Here is a 21,566-nt window from a genome sequence, read left to right as displayed (position 1 = left end):
GGCACAGAAACAACAAAGAACGGGTTTCCTTCACTCGCTGCGTCTTCTTTTGAAGCACTGAGATGATATCTCCCAGCGCAAAGAAAACATCAGGGGTGAATGATCGAGATTTTCTATAGCCTAGTTCTTCCACTACATTAGGTGGCAAAGGGTGTGCTGGCTTGCGAGAAATATGTCACTTAAGGAAGGCGGTGTGCAGAATTAGGTCATGCAAAATATGGCAGGGTCCCAGTGGGCCCGAACAGACATAATTTATCCAGTATTTGTTGTATAGGAATTAGAATTAGGCCCAAAATTGAGAGACACTTGCCCATCTCTGTTGATTTATGCACATACTGTTAGTCTCAACAGGGGTCGAGTCGTAGTACAGTGCTGAACGCTCCTTGTTCACATATGCTGTTTGTCATGTTCGATTCAATTCAGTGATATTTGTATGGCGCTTGTCATAATTCGAATCATTTCAAAGCAGCTTTACAAAGAATTCAATTCAAATCATCCTGAGCAGGACCACTTGTGTATAATCATTGGAATGATAGCTTGTATAATAGCTTTTTAGGGTGTAATTAAAAGGCCTAGCTCTATTTAACTCCATATAAAGAACAGACTGTTGCATCTCTTCCACTTTGACAATGTGGCGCTCCGACACTTTTAACCTGGTATCTGAGAGATTGGCACAAACCCTGAGATTATGGAAAAGCTGCACCTTCTAAAGGGAGAAAAAGCTGCCTAGTTGAACACACGTGAAACCTGATGATAGACTGGAGCTACAACAAAATGACATAAAAGGCTAAATACAGAATTTGCGCTCCTCAGTTATATTGTGTACCTTATACAGAGAAGCCTAAATCTCTTAAATTAGTGTGCAGGTAATACAAGTCATATTTTTTATAATTTTTTACTGAGCACTTGTATTATATTGTATTACATTTTTTATCCTTTTGAATATAAATTTACTCTGAAATGGGTTAACAACCCTCTACATTGTAAGTAATCACTTTAGAGGCTAAACAAAAGTTAAGCACAGATATATTTTGACTGTTGCATCCCATACGACTTCTTTACTTTAAAACATGGGTTAGGTATTAGGGTTAGGGTTAGGTTGGGTTAGAAAAAGGCAGGTTAGTCAGCTGTTTTTGTCAATTGTAAGTTTTAATTTAAAATGTTTGTGATTTTAACCTTTTAACCTTAACCACATCACCTACAGCCCCTGATTATTGTTGTTCAACATTCACTGCACATTAACCCCTCTTCAGGCAACCCCCATTTTGGCAAGGGGGGCATAAATGACATACCCAAAATAAAGAGGTTGCTTCTCAAAAGTCATTCTAGAGACAAAACCAACATATAGGCTAGGCCAAGGCTAGACACAGAACCAACATATATTTAGAAAGCCAACACTTGAGAGTTTACATACTGTGAATTCCTCAGACTGTAATTAATATGGAGATATATAAGCTCAAAGATAAAAACAAAAATACAAATATTAAGAATATTATTTTTAAATGGATACAAATATATTAGTATGTGGCTGTGTTGTAGCAACTTATGAAGCTGAAGCCACAAGTATGCTCATGCTTCTTTTTTAATCTTGAGGATGTTATCTCTAAAATTATTAATATTATTAAACATTTTCTAAGATCATGTCGTGTGTTTTTAGAGAATGCTAATAAAAGGCTAATGAAAAAATGTATTGCCCCCTTTAAGCTCACTTGCAGTCTATTGTCCGTGTATGGTGTGGCAAACTGCCCCATTCATGTTTCTATTGTTTCCTCTCGACAAACGTTTCACACCTCTGTCGGGTATGAGACCTAATCTTTATTAGCCTATTCTTTTGTTTTTATTCACAGGCTATTAGCCATTATTCTGGCATTATGGCTTTCCCATCCATATCGGTTTGATTTCAATACATTTATCCACCTATTATAAATAGTCTTTCTAGAAAACAAAACAAAAAATTTTCTTAAGAACTTACAAGAATTCTTTTGACAAAATACATTATGTATAACTGCACCTGTGTAGCAGATGCATGAGAGCTACAATCAGCAACAAGCTACATAAGACAATTACAATTAATAATATGCTTTACTCAAAACTCACTTTAAACCACCAAGGAGTGTTTGTAATAACTTCTGATTGTGATCTAATGTGGATTTTAGTCATATCATTTTGTTGAAATATGGGTTACACTTTATTTTAAGGTGTCATTGTTAGAGTGTAATTATATATTTAAGTACTGAGTAATATTAATTAACTACATGTACTTACTATAGGGTTAGGGTAGGATTAGGGTTAATTGCATGTATTTATGCATAATTTACTGTTATTACTATGGTAAGTACATGAAAAGTGTAACAAGGACACTGTAAAATAAAGAGTTACAGAAACATGTTATGTATAGCGTTTTATAAGCAGCTAATCGCTACACCTGCTTAGCATTTATAATCTAAACATCCATTATTGATATGAAAATACCCCAAATCGCATGAAAATCACACAGAAATCATATACTATCGTAATTGTGTGTTTATTAGCTTCTTGTTTCATGTGTAGACATGTCTCTGGGTTTTTTTTTCGTGCTGAACTACTACTCATACAGGTCACTTTATTTGACAAATTAGAATTGTGAGGTAACGCAGGTCTGTTTTACTTCGTCAAAACAATCATACTAAAATACATTTGAGTGTGTTGAAAGTTATGACATTATTCTGTGCATTAGCTCGGTGGCTGGTATGAGACGCTTGTAAGCTAGATAGGTATTAGAATATTATATTAATAAAAGTTGGATGAGTAATGCTGTATTACTGTTTCTACAAATAAAGATCTTTCTAATTATGCCATGTCACTTGGCAAAATAGTGTTGTTTGATTTAATTTTTGGATACAAACGTTACTCGCTGTACATCAAGAAAAAGAGTATAAATCTAACTAATAAGATAACAATGATTAGTCTTTTGTCATTAAAGATATCCAAACAGTTGCTTACCTGTCTGATAGAACACGTGCATAATTACAAATTACAACCATACATAATTACGTGGAAACATATTCCACATGAGGGAAATCATTGTGGTGTCCATGTGAATTTTTTTTTATAGATCTAGCTTACACATTTACCAAAATTATTATGTTTAACCTAAGCTTATTTGGGTGGGTTTCTCCCATCCCCATACAGTGTCACTTCTCTGTGTTTTACGGCCCCGACGAGAACGTCGGTCTCCTCGGCTGTGAACCGCTCCTAGCGTGCGCCTGGCAAATCCGCCGTTATAATAGCAACCCGCCATGGAACAAGCGCGCCTGCTCTTAAAGGGAATGTGAGATGATGCTCTGATTGGTTTATTTCACGTTACGCCCAAACCACACCTATGAGTAATGTAGCTACTTCAGACCAACCCATTTTAGATTTGCGTCGGGCGCAAGGGTAATTTATCCCGCCGGTATAATAGCAACAGCGCCCGAGATCCGCCCACAAAGTTATTTGCGTTTCGCGTTTGATACTTGCGTTTCAGATCGTTAAAATAGGGCCCAAGATGTTATACTAAATTCACACAAGCTGATTTCTTTGGATTTAATCATTGTTGGAAACATTTGGGATAATGTAGGTACACAAGTCAACAAAATATATAACATTGTTCTATATTTTTTTTGATTAATTGAATCCAAAGAATTTAGGCCTACATATTGGGCCTTTCAGATTAGATTTTAATCTGTTTATTAAACAGCTTCATACATAGCAGTGGTACTAGTCATTATAAATTAATTTAATTGTTGAAATCTGGAAGCCATAGAAAGAATACTTAAGAAAAATGTTTTATTAAAATATATATTTCACATTCATTAAAAAACGTTATATCATCATTAGGCACACAGCAGTCATAAACCATTACAATTCAAGTCTAATTTATTTGTTGAAACCTGGAAGCCATAGAGAGAACACATTTGATTTATTTATTTTTATTAAACAACATACAATATAAAACAATATGTATAATTAAATTATCCATTTTCTTTTTATTCATTTAAAATGCATTATATCAACATCATAGGTAGGCTATGGCAGTTATAGTCATTACAATTCAACTCTTATTTTAATTGGCAAACTTGAAAGCCATATTTTCTTTAGACAATATACAATATCACATTATATTACAAACATCTATTATTAAACAGTACAATGCCGCAAATGAGTCCTAGCTTTCACAACATTCTCTACTCTACCTTCTCTTATAAAATAACATTTTATCATACAATTTACATAGTTCCCAACAAAAGTATTGTTTAGTGTAAACATGTTGGGTCCTAAAATGCCTTTTTACGAAGTCTTGAGTTTGTTTTTGGGGTGTACTAGAACAGGTTTTAATGCTTGATTGTTCAGAAAACATAATTTTTCACATATATGACATTATTGGAAGCTGTCATCCATAAAATGTGCAGCACAGATAGATGTTGGGGTTATAATATTAAGGAACAGTGTTTACCAACTGTTTTCTAAGTTTGTCCGTGCACCTTAGGAAGGCAAAACAAAGGGGTTTTGGTCTCTCGCTCAGCTCAACCATCGCCCTTTTTTGGCATTATTGAAATGAGTCACATTGTGACTTCACGACAATCCGAAGACTTTCACGAGATCCGGAAGAAGCGCGTTGTAGTCCCAACGAGCCATTTGTTGTAGGCCTAGTTTTTGAAAAATGTTTTCTGTTAAAGAGAATATCTCCCTTTGGAATGGACTTTGAGCTTTGTAACCTTGCAGATGTTTTTTATGCCCAAACAGCAACATCAGCTAACTAAAGCTGAAAAAGTGGAAAAACCATAATAGGACCCTTTTAAATAAGCTATTTCCTCAAAAAACGGCCACTGGTCTCCTTCCCTGCAGCGTTAAAAGGCGTTATGCTTCTTCTTTTTTTTTGCTAACCTCGCAGACTTGCCTTAAAGTGGCTTTGGTTGCATCTTTACTGTGCACTATTGCCGATGAAATCAATGCAGTGTGCGGGATTAGTGTGGTAACCCCATTCCCCGCTTATTAAACATGTCCATGTTTTGATTTTAGCAATTAATATTAATATTCATGAGTCCAGCAGCCTATCAGACTCTTATTTCAGAATTATTGTTAGTCTTTTTAACAGAAACATTGAATGAGCACCAACACCAGCCCAAAATGCTCTCTCTCTAGTGTGTTGGGCGATCTTCTCCATGTCTTCTGATGTCGATGGAAGCAATAATCAAAATAAAATTTCAAACATAATTTGACAGTTTTATTCAAGCCATGCAACATTGTGTAGGTAACTATAAAGTTTACACTGGTCTTCTCTCAGTTCACCAGCCACTTTCATGTGTTTGGGAAGAAGTGGATGAATATAGACCTATCTGTAAATCTGACCAGAATTACGTGTAATTTGAGTCCAGGGGCCTCATGTATAAAACTTTCCATAGTTCATTTAAAAAGTGTGAGCGTACACACAAAAGCTATATTTTGCATACGCACAACAGTTTTCAGATTTATAAAATCCTGTGCACGCCAGAACCTGCGCAACCAGTCAGCTGAAGATTGTGCATACATGCATCTCAACCCCGTCTCCTCCCCGAAATAACCATATATGGAGCTTACAATGCCTAGTTTTACTATGCATAATCCTCATTTTACTAGCCAATGGTGATTCTGTTGCCAATCTGTGCTTAAAATGATTTTTTTTTTCAGTCGTAATTTTGACCAAACAGCTTTTTTTGCCAAATAGATTCAGAATGTTTTAAAAATCTAGATAATGTCAATGCATGTTTGTAGTAAACACAGGGAAAAGTTACAATTATTTCATATGCTCCAATAATTATTGGTAGTAAGTAGTAATTGCTGTCTATTGCTAAAACATTTTAAAACATGAAAAATGTCACATTCAGTCAGTTTACTACTACATTGACACTATATAAAAAACAAAACATCTCTGCACTATCTGCAGTTATGCTTCCATCACAAGTCACAAGGAAGGTTTGAGAAACGAATCGAATAACACTCTTTAGGAAACATAATGGCCAGATTAAAAGTGCATTAAAATCATTGCTATATTTATAATAAGGTTGGCAGTACATTATGGCCCAATTAAATAAGCCTGTGTCTTAATATATATACAAACCCAAAACTTTTTGTCCGTTTATTTTAAAAAAAATTGTTGGATTTCATGATTTCTGTTACATTTAGTTTGGCTACTTTAAAAAAAAGAAAATTATGCTTTTTATATCCTTTTATGCATCCTGTTAATTTACTTTCATTTTCTATTAATCAAGCTATAATTAATACTGTTAAAGTTTAATTGATAAAGTTTAACTTCTTTCTTAAAATAGTACACAAGCATATTTTCTTCTCTTGTTTTTTGAAAGTTCAAAAGGTACTGCATAATTGAAATGACTTGCAAAATGTTATATTTAGCACAAAAATATACAATACTCCGGCCAGCCTTAATTATTACAGTTTTTTTTGTTTTGTTTTTTTTTTGTTAGAGAGAGAACAGGATCTCACCATGAAATTAATAGTAATTGGAGCGATGAACTTGTCTTGCATAAAACCAAACTCAGCCAAAATGCCTTTAGGCAAATAGCAATAAATGATTTATTGAGAAAATGTGACATAATTGATGATTGATGATATAGGATTTCGGCAAATTTTAGATTTAATGAAAATATGGCTCACCATAATGCTCTGCTCCCTGACTTTAATGTAAAATGAATAAAACACAAAATACACAAGTCAAACAGAGTAAAGACATATTCAGAACAAATCACGTTGACAGGAGAATATTGTTATTATCTTGCAAAAGCTTGTTAGGTGAGTGGAATCTGAACATGATGTAAATCCAAATGGAAACTTTAAATTCGTCCTTTGAGAGGTAACACCGTAATAACCATAACTATTAGCTGTCTGATGGTTTGGACTGGAGCACAGATGGCTAGGGGAGGCTGAGATCCCTAGTGGATTACTTGATGTATTTTTGCCGGTTTTGAATGGGTAATTTTGACACAGGAGATACAGTGTTCATTTGAAATAGCAGATGTTGAGATAATATTGTGCATGCATGTGAAAGTATGTGTATGTGAGTGAGGGAGGTAGAGGTAAATGGTAGTTAGCTGCAATATAATGTGCATTTTACTTCATTTATTAAAACTGCATAAAAAGAACTCTGTCCTTTAGAAATGAGAGCCTATGTGCACTTAGGCAGCATTTTAATAGCTTCTCCACATTCAGTGATCTTCATTAGTTTTGGCCATTGTTTGGCATTTGGCAGCCAATAGCCTCTGTTTCCATGTCCACGTACATCCAGATGTAATTATCATCATTTCTCATTGCTAAGGGCACTTATGGGAATGTTGCCAGGTGGTTTTCAACACATTACAGACAATATTATAGCTTGGCTTTGACATTTAATCTGGTGTTGAGAACTTGTGGCACATTGTGAGACAAGATTTGTTGGCTGGGATCAACTTAATCTTATTTTAATCCTTGGTCTTCACAAAAGAGTACCTCTCTTGCTTTAGCTCTTTGGCACACGCAAAATCAACAGTGGGGTCAACAACAGGCAGGCACATATGTCTTATGAAAGAAAAAAAAGACACAAATAGTGTGTGTGTGTGTGGGGGGGGAAATCCTCCTTTGGGGTTTGAGGAGGATGCTGCAATCCCAGTGACATTCTGTGCTTGAATCCCTGTGATGTTTGATCTAAATGCCTCTTGTAATACAAATTGCTCTAGTGATGCGATTCTCATGGTATGTAGGTATTTTCAAAATTGACCCTTACTTGTTCCTGCTCTTATTGTGGCCGATTCATCTGTGCATGTCTTTGTAATCTTTAAACAAAACGTAATAACATGCTTCGTCTCTGAAACGACTTCTCATTTCGCCTAACATCATCATGATCAGCAGGGAAAAATAACATGCTTCAAATACTGTCTGCTAGCTAGCTGCAGCCACCATATGAAACTAGCGTAGCGAACACAGATATGGCTGGAAGGTGCGTTTTCAGCTTTTTCCCTCCCAAAACTCTGTTCCCTATTCCCACTCCCAAACTAGCCTGGATGTGTGCCTGCTGGCTTGAATTGTTCCACTTTGAAGAAGGAAGAATATCACTGAGTTTGTGGTTTAGTTTGAGGCATTTCACTCCTGAATGCTTCCACAATATGTGTGTGTGTGTGTGTGTGTGTGTGTGTGTGTGTGTGTGTGTGTGTGTGTGTGTGTGTGTGTGTGTGTGTGTGTGTGTGTGTGTGTGTGTGTGTGTGTGTGTGTGTGTGCGCGTGCCCACAAATATAATATTACTAGCTACTAGTAATTTTTGACCTTGTGGGGACATGTTTTGGTCCCTATGGGGAAAACAACTTATAAATCATACTAAATTATGTTTTTTGAAAATGTACAAATGTAGAAAGTTTTCTCTGAGGGTTGTGTTTAGGGGTAGGGTTATAGGGGATAGAATATAAAACAACTTTTTGTGCAAACTGTATAAAACGTTTTTTTTCCAGGATTATTTGAAATAACATATAACATTATAAATGTCTTTACTGTCACGTTTGATCAATTTAATGCATCTTTGCTGAATAAAATGATTAATTTATCTAAAAAAATAAATGACTGACCCCAAACCTTTGAATGGTAGAAGGGAGAAGGAAAATAAACACATTTATTCTGGTAAACGCATTTATTTTTTTTATAAAATGCACATCTTTCTTAAATAAACACACCGTGTGTTCAGAGTTCTTTAAACCTTAATGGAATCTATCTCAAAGGCTTTGCCAGGAAACATACCTTAAGTGAATCATTCAGCTGGAAAGAGGGATCAGAAGAACAAAAAAAAAAATCTGGGTCAATCTGAAATGAAAACAAAATCCAGTTTAGATTACAGAAAACACCCTGTACTGTAAAAGCAACTGTAATTGGTGGAGCTCAACGTAGTCAGTGTTTAAAGGATATCAGTGTGTGTAACTTATGTTGGCACGATTCTTTAGATGCGTCAAATCCGAAAACGTGCACTTCAAGCCAAAAAAAGACAAAGGCCTCATGAATCTGCTTTTCAGAAAGCATGTTTTGAATCAGAATAAACCAGATGAAGACCTAATCAGTGTTTCACAATGTGTAAAGCCTCTGTGGATTTTGAAGAGATCATGAGATGAAAAATCCCACCAGTGAAGAGGTTTGCCCTTATGAGCTTCATAGAGCAATGCTTTGAAGGGATGAATAAGGATGATTAAGGGAAATTTCAGGGAGAGAGGAGGAACAAACATGACTTGATTACAGTCTCTTCTCTCTGCTGTTTTGAGACTTTGAGAGCACATGCTTATTTAAATTAGTAACAATGCGAATTGGCCTGGAAATACAAATCTGGATGCAAAATATATAGGGCTGCAGTGGTTTTGGGATAGAGGAGAGTGGGGTAAGATGCGACAGTGGGTAAGCTGGCATTTTTACATAGACAGCTGCCTGTGATTGAGAGATATTCATGAAAAAATATATATTTTAATTGAGGTTTTTTTCATGATACAATCTACTTTGCATGTCAAAGTAAGTTTTCTACATGGAAGGTAAGATGTCAAAAAATTTTTTTTTAAATCCAGGTCTAAAATATATCATATACATATCACAAATGTAAAACCAGGCCAAACCTTGGCTAAAATTAGCCATGAATTGTTAATGAAAGTTATAGTGAGCATATGGTTTATTATCTTTTAGTTAAAAGGCTTCCTTCTGCATTTCCATTAAATCAATATAGTTGTGCTGGTATTTCTGTACTTTAATATCACATTAGGCCTATATTTTTTAAGCATTAGAAGCACAATTCACATTATATGTAACAATAACAGTAACATTATTTGAACCCGTTCAACCCATAAGAAGCTAAATAATCTCATTCTGTTTTATTATTGAGTGTTTACTGCATTTTTCAAGTTCAAGTTAAAGTATTGTAAGATAAAATAATCTTTAATTATTTATTTTAATTATTTTACTACAAACCAAACTAGCTAGCCCCTAGTGAGTTATAGTGTGCACACACACAGAAGTCCCAAGGTTCAAAGACTAGGCTAACACATGCTAGTAGGTGCATGAAATCGCCTTTGAACCTCTTCCACTTGTTTCTTTCAGGTGGCACAAAGGAAATATAGCACACATGGAGGTCCGTACTCTTTCCTTCACAGTATCCTACACCTCAGTGGGAACTACTTACACCTTTGTGTGGAGGTATGGTGGGCTTTGTCCGAGTAGATCTTTGCGGTGCTTTAACACCAGTCATCCTGCTTTTTCAGGGGTTAGAATTGGTGATGAAACCTTCACTGTCAGGGATGTAGGGAGTCTGCCTGAGGAGCTTAAGAAGATCAAAGAGTTTAGTTTTTACCAAATAATCAGACAGTTTTTATCAAATAATTTATAAGTGATTGTGGTAGATTTTTCCCTAAACCTAACTATCTGGGGCGTCTCCAAATCGACACCCAATTAAGCTTATTAACTGAGGCGTCTCCAAATCAAAACCAATACCTTTATCTGGGGCGTCTCCAAATCGACACCCAATTCCTTAAACTGGGGCGTCTACTAATCGACACCCAATTCGCTCCGTGCACAATATGGTGACCGTTGACGTTCGAACTTGAGTGTGTGGGCCAGTACTTCCGGTGAAAACTTCCGGTGATCTGACAGCGAGAGCGGGAGACAGCGAGAGGAGCGAGAGACAACAGCGACCGAGTTCCATTACCACAGAGATATTTTTTCACAATGAGTGTTTTTAGGATTTAAGAGAGGTGACTTGCCTTTCAGAGGGTGACAGCCTCAGCACTTCATCGTTGTGTGCCGTTATGTACCATTTCGTCACGTTACAACAGAGAAGTCAGCTTTCATGCACTCCCCGTTGACGCTGCATTACGGGCTGAGTGGATACAGAAGATCCGGAGGGATGACTTCAACCCGACCAAATTTTTAAATGCAAATAATTTTCAGTGTATTTCACCTGTGCGTTTATATGCTTTCTATTACTGCATTTATTTTGTGCAAGTGAGATGAGTAAAGATCTGTTTCATAAATCATTATCTGTCTGGTGTTTATAAGCAGCACAGTATTGTACTACGTGTAAAATATACACAAACTTATCTATATTAAATTGTTTGTGGTACCTACAGTTAAAAATGTAAATATGTGATGATAATATTGATCGCAGAAAAATATATGCGCAGAATTGAGAAAATAGTATTTATGGAGATAAATTGTAGCCTATCACAGGGCAAACGTGAATGATCACGGTGCATTTTATGCAAACCACTCGTATCTAATCGTACTAATCGTAGTTGTAACTCTATATTTACAGTAGGCGTAATTGTCATTGCGTATGTGTATGCAGCATGAGTCAAATACAATCTTCTGTTCGTGAACAGTTGTATTTCATTCATTAATCTGACTATGCATCCGTGCATTTAATTGCCATTGGCTCGTGTGATAGTAATATGGATCTTAGTAGTATTTTAAGTGATAATTGATTCTATAAACAACTATAAAAGATAATTTTCGTCTTTCTCCGGCTCCCTGCACCGGGCGTAATGCGAAACCGGAAGTGTCTAAGCACACACTCGCTGATCTGAAATCCAAAATGGCGGCCACGTGCAACTAGCCTAACCTTTATACTCTAGCTCTTGTGTCTTCAGTCGACAACTGGCCGAGTCTTACTCTAACTAACTTGCTCCCCTAAACTAGCTTACTTCCTGCGCAGGAATAATCGACAAACAGACTTAAGCAAATGTCCTTCAAATGCTTTAATCACGGCCGGGAGATCTTCCCGAGCAGTTCTCAGGGAATCTCTCCCAAGAAGCAAGGCCGGAGGATCTCAGACAAATTCCATTGAGAATCCCACCAGAAAACACGGATACAACAGTTTTTATAGAATCGAGAAAACAAATAAGAATAACATGTCACCTTCAATATGATTGGTTCAAAAGCCCCAACCTTTTCCCTCTGTCACTGGCACTAGCAAACTCTGTTTTTGTGATTACTTATCACAAGGTTTGAGAACTAGTCATCTAGTTTCACTTCCCCTATTTGTTATTTACACACACACACACACACGCAATCAAAGTCACAAGTTTTCCCCAAAGAGTTTGGAAACATTTAAAAGCATATGAATGTCGTTCCTGCAAGAAAAACAAATGTTAGTTTATTAATTAAAGTTGATTAATTAAAAAATCCATCACATGATCTAACATTGCAAATCACACTCTTAAAGGGATAGTACACTACTAGGAAATTCAAAATTGTCATTATTTACTCGGCTTCATGTCTATCAAAACCCTTGTAACTTTCTTACAAATTTTTTTTGTAATATCTCAAATAGTAGCGAAATAACATGAAAATAGTCTGATAATACTGGCATGAAATATGGAAATTACATAAGATGTTAAAATCATGTCAATCAAAACCCTTGTGACTTTCTTTCTTCAAAATGTTTTTGTAATATCTCAAATAATAGCGAAATAACATGAAAATAATCTGATAATACTGGCATGAAATATGGAAATTACATAAGATGTTAAAAGCCCCTGTGGTGAAAATCAAGTTTTTAATGTTGTTTATATGTCTATGTGGTGTTTTTAATATGCTTTATGTGCAAATTCAACAGTCAAACCATTTCTTAGTATTTTCTTCTGAAAACTGCAGTGTATTGAAGTCAGTCTCAAAAACGCAGTTTGGAACCACCCGTTTCCTACCATCACAGACATGTAACCAGTACCGACAACGTGTGGGGCGGGGCTTTTCCACAGTGAGCACAAGAACACCTTTAAGAAGGGACTGGAAAAATCGGGTACATATAGCAATATAGCTGGTGAATTATGTATATGATGTCACAGACTTTCTTAATGTTCAAAGCGTTTCTAAGGATGCTGATATTTAGAAGGCAGTTGTCTGACTTTGAGGTGGCGAAAGGAACATGTAACATTAGCAACACGTAATTAGCTGTTTGATTACGTAGTCAAGCCAAAGGCTAATCATATTAATTACCATTATGTGTCCGACATTGTAGAGAGCGATACATAAAATGCATTACCATTCTGATACATCGATTTGTAGATGACAGTTTATAATTCACTCTTCCATTTCTTCTTCTAAATCATGTTTCCTTTTCAAACATATATGGCTGAATTAAACCAGTATTTCCACTTGCTATGTGTAGCGTTTACTACAGTTGACCGAGTGGATCAGGTAGTCTGAGCTGGTGTGATTGATTGGAGGCGGGACTAATTTGCATATTAATGGTTCCGTGCATGCTAAATGTAGAAAGGGTGTAGTAGAGTTACATTCAAGCTATTTAAAGGCATGGAGAAATTATTTTCACAGGAAAAAGATATTTAAATATGTCATTTTGATGATCAAAGATGAGTTTTAAGGGATATAATTATTGACTGCAGGGGGATTCCAGAAGAAGAAGAATTATGGCTTTTGTAAGAACAAGTTGAGCATTGACATTTTCCAGACCCTAGGAATGTGCTTAAGACGTGTTATTCCATGTTCTGCAGTCACTTGTAGATGTGCATGCTTGGTTGAACACTTAATGTGAAGTTATGGCTATATACTGTATGCATGCTCATTTAGCACAAGTTTTTATTTATTTGGATAATTATTTATTTAAGTGTAAAAACTGTTGCAGTGTCTCATATCTATTATGACATTAATGCTAATGTGAAGGCTATATCATCTGTATTGAAATTAATTAGTTATGCTTATGAATCTAAGCCTACATAAGTTATACCCTATTATCTGTCATTGAAATTCAGGGATGTGGCAAGCATAAGCTCTGGGCAAAATATGATCACTAATATTTTAGATGGTTTTTCATACATTTCAGATTTAAGATGGTACTAATGGTACTAATAAAAGCAACAATTAATGTTTTAGTTGTTACTTTTATTGGATTTATGATGCTGTACACAGTTTGCAATTTGACATTATGAAATGTTTTTAATTTAGGAGGCTGTATTCTAGAAGCAGCAATACATTTTTTAATAAGATCTGCTCTAAATCACATTCTCCAGTGGGCTTTTCTCATGCATAATGGTAACTCAACTGTGTCATTTTAAATCTTGTCTTATCATTGTGTGTACACTTTTTAACAAGCCCTAGTAAAACAAAAGTTAAATCCCGTTTCATAACATCAGCCTTTTTTTTTTTTCTTTTTTTTTGTGGCATGGGAACATGTCCATCACATTTGAGAAATATCCATTCAACTTCGAGGAAGTTAGCTGAGCCCCTCAAGGTACTGACGGATATGTTGACTCCCATCTCACCTGTAACCTCAAGAGTATCCTGTGTGAATAACTCTCATCACTGCTGCTGACAAACAACAAATATGTTAGACGTGCTACCAGATTAAAGTTCCAAGCTGCATCTTTTTTTGTTTGTTTGGTTTACGTTTTCGAAGTCTTGTGTTTCAAGGACAGGACTGTCAATTTGAAGATGTCATGTTTAAATGAATGAGGGCGAGTAATTATGGCAGAATTTAAAGTTTTGGGTTAAATTTTGCATACCAATCTCTGTTCAGGTTTAGGATAACAGTAAAATAACGTACAACATAAGATGATGTTAAAAGGATAGGTCCCCCTTCCTCCCCCACTCCTCAATTATGACAAAGAATTGTCATAATTTACTCTCATGTCTTTCCAAACCTGTGTGACTGACTTTCTTCACAATTTTTTTCTACAATCTTAAATAGTGTATCTCCCCAACATGAAAATAGCCTGATAATACTGCCATGGAATATGGAAATTACTTGCGATTTAAAAACATTAAATATGTGTGTGTTGTGTTTTGAAATCAGAACTGTCAATTTGAAAATGTTTAAACATATACAGAAGATAGAAATCCAGAATCAAAAACAAAACAGGATGACCTTGAAATTACAAAACAAAAACATGTTTTTTGAGGAAGAAGGAATGTCTTGCAACCTGTCCATGTTAGGATCTGCATAATGTGGCTTCTACGAAGTGACAGTTGGATTTGCACCAAAATACTGTTGGTTTTAATTGGGCTGCGTGGCTTTTGACATCAACAGCAAAAGATATGGGAACCACTTTCTCCTTCCTTTAAAAAGTTGATAAGCCTATTTAATTTGCTCTCCTAAATGGATGATTATACACTTAGTTGCATTTTAGTTTGCATTTAACATTGTTTTGTGTTTTTTAGAACAGACGTGTGACCCATTTTTGGGTCTCGACCCACCAGCTGGGAGCTACTGCTTAAATATTAAATAGTTATTTTGTTGTTGTTGTTTTTGACAGTTTCTTTTGTGCACACCAGGGACTGATGTCGTTTGTATGAATTGCACATGGTATTTATTAAACAGTCAGAATGACTTTTCCCACTGTCTAAAATAAAATACTTTTTTTATTTTTTATTTTTTTATCCTAGTCAGTTTGGAGTGTTCCGCGTGGAAAGACGCATTGTGTTTTGCAAAAATGGAAACAGTCTTCAGCTAGTAAATCATGTTCTTGGTCAATATGTTCTGTGTAAATCTGCAATTTCATTCATAGAGGCAGAATTACTAACAGCTTGCTCCAGTGCAAACCCTCTTTTGGCGTTTAAAAACTACTGACAGGATTTACTAAAGATACGCAGTGAAAAACTAGCGCTAAAAAGGCGTGGACACAGTTATTTTTACGGCTGACATTATTGCATATGTAGGCTATTTGTAGGAGTTTCCCTTTCAGACGCAAAATTTATGGGAGGAGAGTTTTTAAATGAATAATGCAAGGTGATTTATTAAGGTTTGTGAATTTCTGCTAGTCAATATACTGGTATTTGCGCCCATTATTTAAACCAGTCTTAAACCAGACTCTAATTTGCGCTGCTCTCGGTACATTGAGTTGGTCATTATGGAAATGATCTGGCTGATGTTGTAATATCTGTCGTCCAGGTCCTTAGTTTTGAAATGTCTGCCTTCATTCTGATTTCAGATGCTACCTGTTGGATGGGATCTCAAAAGGAGCATGGTTGAACCGTTCCAGTATCATTTACGCAGGGAATGACAAGTGGTCAGGGGATCCTCGTGTGTCCATCGTATCGAATGTGGGGGATAAACATGAATACAGCTTACAGATACAGAAAGTGGATGTAACGGACGAGGGCTTGTACACCTGCTCGATACAGAGTGAACGTAACCTACGCCCAAAGCTCATTCAGTTAATTGTAAAAGGTGAGTGTTTCATCAGATTTCATATCAACTACTTTTTTTATTATGGTTTGCCATGTTTTTCATTGGTAAATAACTACTTTAGCGATGTATTACTAAACTAGTTTGGTTTTTAGGGGTGAGGGTGGCTTTGAACTGCATTGCATTAACAATATTTTTCCTCTTTGCTGACTATATTTATTAAAATAATCGATACATTTGTGTTGAACTTGCATCCATATTCATGAAAGTATATTTTGACTTCAAAGGGCCCAAAATGTCAAACAAAATTTTAATTAAAGCTTAGAGTCGTTTTTCATACATGTATGTTTGCAGTCTTACTGAAAATATGGAATGAATGTGTTACTAATGACTATGAAATCATCAAACGTTGGTGAAAACCTTTTACATTTCATTATGTAAATTGGGATTCTAGTTCTACATGTGTGTTCCCCTTTTAAAAAAATAGCCTATAGGCTATAGATAGCAGTTGGAGTGTAGGATATAGTATGAGATTTTATGTTTCGTAAAAACATGATTAAATACTGCCAAATTCAAGTGGATCTAAATATATATTTTATGGGGTTTGATTGTTAATTTTTATATGTATTGATGAATTTTCTTTTTAACGTTGGGCAAATAAGTCAAAAGTAAATTAGACTGTCTTTAGAGGAGTGGCTCCATTTATGGTCCAAATTTATGCTGAAAAAAATAGGGAGAAAATGGGAGACCAATCGAGCCCATCAACTGTTTGGTTACCCATATTCTACAAAATATATTCTTTTGTGTTCAGCAAAAGAAATCCATTTATACAGGTTTGGAACAACTTGAAGGTGAGTAAATAATGACAGAATTTTCATGAGGTGCCACCTGGGATGCTTTTTAATTTCTATTGAAGGAGTTCCCATGTGTGCTGGTTCCCATGTTGGCTGCTTTTCCTTTACTATCTGTTCCAACTCTTTCATTTTTTTTTTTTTAGCTCATTTAAATTGATTACAATTTTAGCTTTATAAAGAAGTTCATATTTAGGCATATAAATATGATATCCATTTTTACAAATATTGAATTATTCTTTTGAGCTGTTGTATAGATAGCTGCTTTGTTTATTGGCTTCCCCTCACATTCCAGTCATTAGGAGATAGTTGCATGATGAATAAGTCTAAATTCTCTGGTAGGCTGTTATTGTGTGTTTCTCCGGCAAAGTAAACTTGGTGTTTATGGTTGACACCTCAGTAGGAGGTGCTGACTCTCAGCAGCGGCAAATATGCTTATTTTCTATGCGCACTGTTTTCTAAGTCCACTGTCTATAATTAACTAGAGAAAGATCACTGTAAGGACCCTAACCCTCTTTGAGATAAAGCAAACTAATACAGACCATTCATATCTGAAGATGTGTAGTTAGAGGCTGTAACCTGTAGCCCATCACTGAGTCTCTTCTGTGTAATTATAATCAACAAAATGAATGTCCTTCTTTTTCACTCTCTTAGCCGAGGGCTGTTTCATGATCATGATGGATCTTTTGTCCTTAGAATACATTACTTGCATGTATCTCTGCATGATCTAGGATAATTAATAAGTACTGCTAAGAAAATATACAAGCACTGTTGGGGTTACGACAAAAACTAAAGAGAGAGAGGAGAAACGACAGGAAACACATGATGAACAGCAATCTTGTAATAGGAATCGGTGAGTGGTAAATTTAATCTCCTGCAGAATTGTATCAAAAATGAAATTGCTAGATTGACTCTTACAGTGGCACAAATCCTGGAACCCCAAATCGTACGTAATGCGATTAAAATGTCTTATTTGTCCTTTATGGGAAATTTGAACAGACTGTACTTGCGGGCTCTTCGAGCTATCTTGATGTATCCTGAACATTTGTGTGGACGAAACAGTTTTGCTAGGCCATTCTTTCTAGCCGACGGGTCAATACTGGGCATCATCAGAGAATGAGTGTGCTTGTTTGTTTTGTAGGGATCGAATGAGGATAGCCCACACACATTTTTTGGAGAATAATCACCTATCTTCTCCACCACTTAAATCTTAGCCTTGTTTACCAGACAGTACCATTTGTCAAAGTCCTTGGTGAGTCACCATTAAATAGAGCAGTTTGAGACCACCACATTATTGTTTTATAGATGTGCTCAGTTAGTGAATGACAGATAAAATGTATTGCTATTCTGCGCATAGACCCTATATATCTAACTTAGGTAAATATTAGGAGCGATGGTCTGCTTGTCATCAGCAACCACCATTTTGTTTATTGATCAAGAAGAAAAAAGGCAGCCTGGCATTGCATACTTTCCAGTATAGCGGCAACAGTAAGACTGAATAGAAAGGACTTTACTGTTTCTATGACTTTACTGTTCATGACTAATATGGAAGAAGTTCAGTCATGATATATTGATTGATCTAAATTTCAAGGGCTTCTAAAGTCATACAATAGTTTTGTAGACAAACAGACTGAAATTTAAGACGTTATTCAGAGAACATGATCTCTCCGTGGCCTCTCTCAAATGCCATTCCCTGTTTCACATTGCCAAACTGGTCTGTCATGTTCAGTTACATCAGTGGCTTCAACTTGGCTTGATTGTGTCACTGACATCAAACTAGGGGTCGGTGATATACCAGTCGGCATGATAAACCAAAAGAAATTTGTAGAGATTTTGGACTATCGTCTCTATCGCGGTTACGCTGAAGTGACGTTGCTGTGCTGTGCAGTCACGAAAGCTTATCATTTGCATTCGTTTTTAGGCAAAAAGCCTCGTAAACAGTAATTTATGTCTTAAGTGAATGAAAACAATTGAGAAAGAAAACACACCTTTAACAGTATACTGGATCCATGTAGTCTTAAAGTGACAGCAGCCTAATATACCTGCTGCCGTGTGTGTCATTACTGTTAATCAAACAACAAAAATGAGAAAATCTCTCAATGCTCTTGACTAAATCACTTTTGTCATTTTAATAAGAATAAATGTATATTTAATTTACACAGTAAAGACTGCAGTGTTTTTTTGATTAATTTATACAATTTATGTAGTTCTAGTTATTTCTAGTGCTTGTAGTTTTCAGGTAAATCTATTTAATTTTTGTCTTTGTTCTATTGTAGATTGGTGTCCTTTTGCTGGTAATTAGTTTCTTTGTTCTTATTTTATCACTGACAGTTTACTTGTCTTCAGTAAGCTTGAGAGTTTTTTTTAAACTTTTTTATTTAATTTAATTTTTTACTTATGCTAGTATTAGTTCTTTGTGATATTGAAATTGGTAACAAGACTTATAAAATGTCAATGGTATAAAAAATGTTGATATTATAAAAACGTATTTAAAGAAAAAAAAGATAAATATTGTTATTGTGACATTAAATTATCGTAATGTAAGATTTTGATCATATCGCCCACCCCTTCAACATGGTGCAATTGTAATTGGTTACTTCAGTGATAATTAAAAAAAAAAATTCGTGTAGAAGTTCTACACTTAAATTCTCTTTGATTTCTTCCTCCCCCACTGAATAGTTCACACTTATGGTAAATGGTAAATGGACTGCATTTATATAGCGCTTTCACAGACCTATGGCCACCAAAGCGCTTTACATAGCCTCACATTCACCCATTCACTCACTCATTCACACACCGACGGCGGTGTCAGCCATGCAAGGCGCCATCCAGCTCGTCGGGAGCAGCTGGGGTTAGGTGTCTTGCTCATGGACACCTCGACACTTGGTCAGGTGGAACCGGGGATTGAACCACCAACCTTTTGGTTTGTAGACAATCTACATGAACCACTGAGCCACTGCCGCCCCCTATGTTTGGAATTTACTGGAATAATTATTGGACAGAAGATTTTTAACTGAAATTATTGTTATTTTTGCTTCTGCATTATCCAGTAGCATAGTTAACAGTTTTTCTTTTTTCAAAGGCTACACAAATATATTTTTTTTTCTGATCTACTGCTGTTTTGACATTTAAATTTCTGCATTTTTACAAAAAAAAATTTTTTTTACTTGTATTTATTTATTTTTACAAATGAGGACATCCATGAAAGTAGTTTTAGTCATTTTAGGTCACTTCTGGGTACAGATTTGTCCCCAAAATAATTATGGCTAAGAAGGCGCGTGCACACACACATGCAAAGTTTTCTATTCATATATTTTAAAATGTAATTTATTTCTGTGATGGCAAAGCTGAATTTTCAGCAGCCATTACTCCAGTCTTCAGTGTCACATGAAATCATGTGAGCCTATCAGAATGAGTACATTTCAATATACATTTATTAGAATGAGTACATTATTATTTATGTGTTTAAAAAACAAGAAGAAAACAATCAGAATATTGTACCTGGTGGGAAGTGCCCAATGTTAACATTACCTATATTGCCATTAACTATATTGTTATACAGTGCTGCAGAGGCCCTTCATAATGCAGAGGGTAACTGCAATGGCCCTATAGTATGTAGTGTTTAATAAACTATATTAGTGCAGACCCGTATCATACTGTATATCGTGGCCTGTGTATCGTATCATGACATTGTTGCTGATACACAGCCCTAATATGTATGTATATATGTATGTGTGTGTGTATGTGTGTATGTATGTATGTATGTATGTATGTATGTATGTATGTATGTAAATGTATTAAATGCATTTATGTATGTAAATGCATTCATTGCATTTAAAATGTTTTAAAATATTGGCCATACCAAAAGAATGGGAATGATATTAGTTGGCTTAATTAGTTTAGCAAATAGATATTTCCTTCAGTTATTTTGTCTTTCATTTAATAACACTGCGCATATATAGAGATTCTCCAGCAAGGCTCAAATCTAAGGATTTTTTCTACTGGCCAGTAGGCCCAGTGGTTTAATTTTTTAGAGACCCAGTGAAATATCACAATTCTCTAGTCCAATGTAGACACTACTGCAAAAAACTATTAGCATAACTGATATAAATTTAAAACATTATTGTGTGTATGTATTGGCATATATAATTATTCTGAATTGATCAAGCAAAAAAACAACACTGGTATCACAGTCATTAGTCCTCAATTTTGCTGGAACATTGTTAAGCTAGGTTAAGATGTTTTGAACTTCATCTAAAATGTCATGAAATATTAAGCCTCATTTTAGATTCTGTACCAGTGAGTCTGCACCTCACAGCAACTCTGCAAAGTCTTTAATGTGAAAGTTGATCCTTTCATGAATACCTAATATTCCTCTCCCTGATATCTCTGTTCATACTGTAAGCACTCTTGCCTATGATACAGTGTGCTGGGGAACAAAGCAGTGTGTCTATGTCAGAATGTTACTTGTATACCTTTTATATTGTATTAATATCTAAAATGAGACATAAATAAATGACGAGGAGAATATTTCGAAATATCAATGGAATATTAGAAATACATCATTTTTT

At 35.4% G+C, this 21,566-nt stretch overlaps 1 protein-coding gene across 2 annotated transcripts in view; it reads left to right on the top strand.

Annotated features, from left to right (window-relative positions):
* negr1 (neuronal growth regulator 1) overlaps window positions 1-21,566 on the top strand; it is a 134,010-nt gene that overhangs the window by 10,574 nt on the left and 101,870 nt on the right. For both annotated transcript variants that reach the window (XM_082137405.1, XM_082137406.1), the window contains exon 2: window positions 15,948-16,186. In XM_082137405.1, coding sequence (XP_081993531.1) covers window positions 15,948-16,186 — 239 coding nt within the window. The remainder of the gene's footprint in view (window positions 1-15,947; window positions 16,187-21,566) is intronic.

The sequence above is a fragment of the Leuciscus leuciscus genome, assembly GCF_965113295.1.
Source record: "Leuciscus leuciscus genome assembly, chromosome: 14".
NCBI lineage: Eukaryota > Metazoa > Chordata > Actinopteri > Cypriniformes > Leuciscidae > Leuciscus > Leuciscus leuciscus.
Note: the sequence above shows the minus strand (reverse complement) of the source record. Positions and strands in the feature narration are given on the sequence as shown.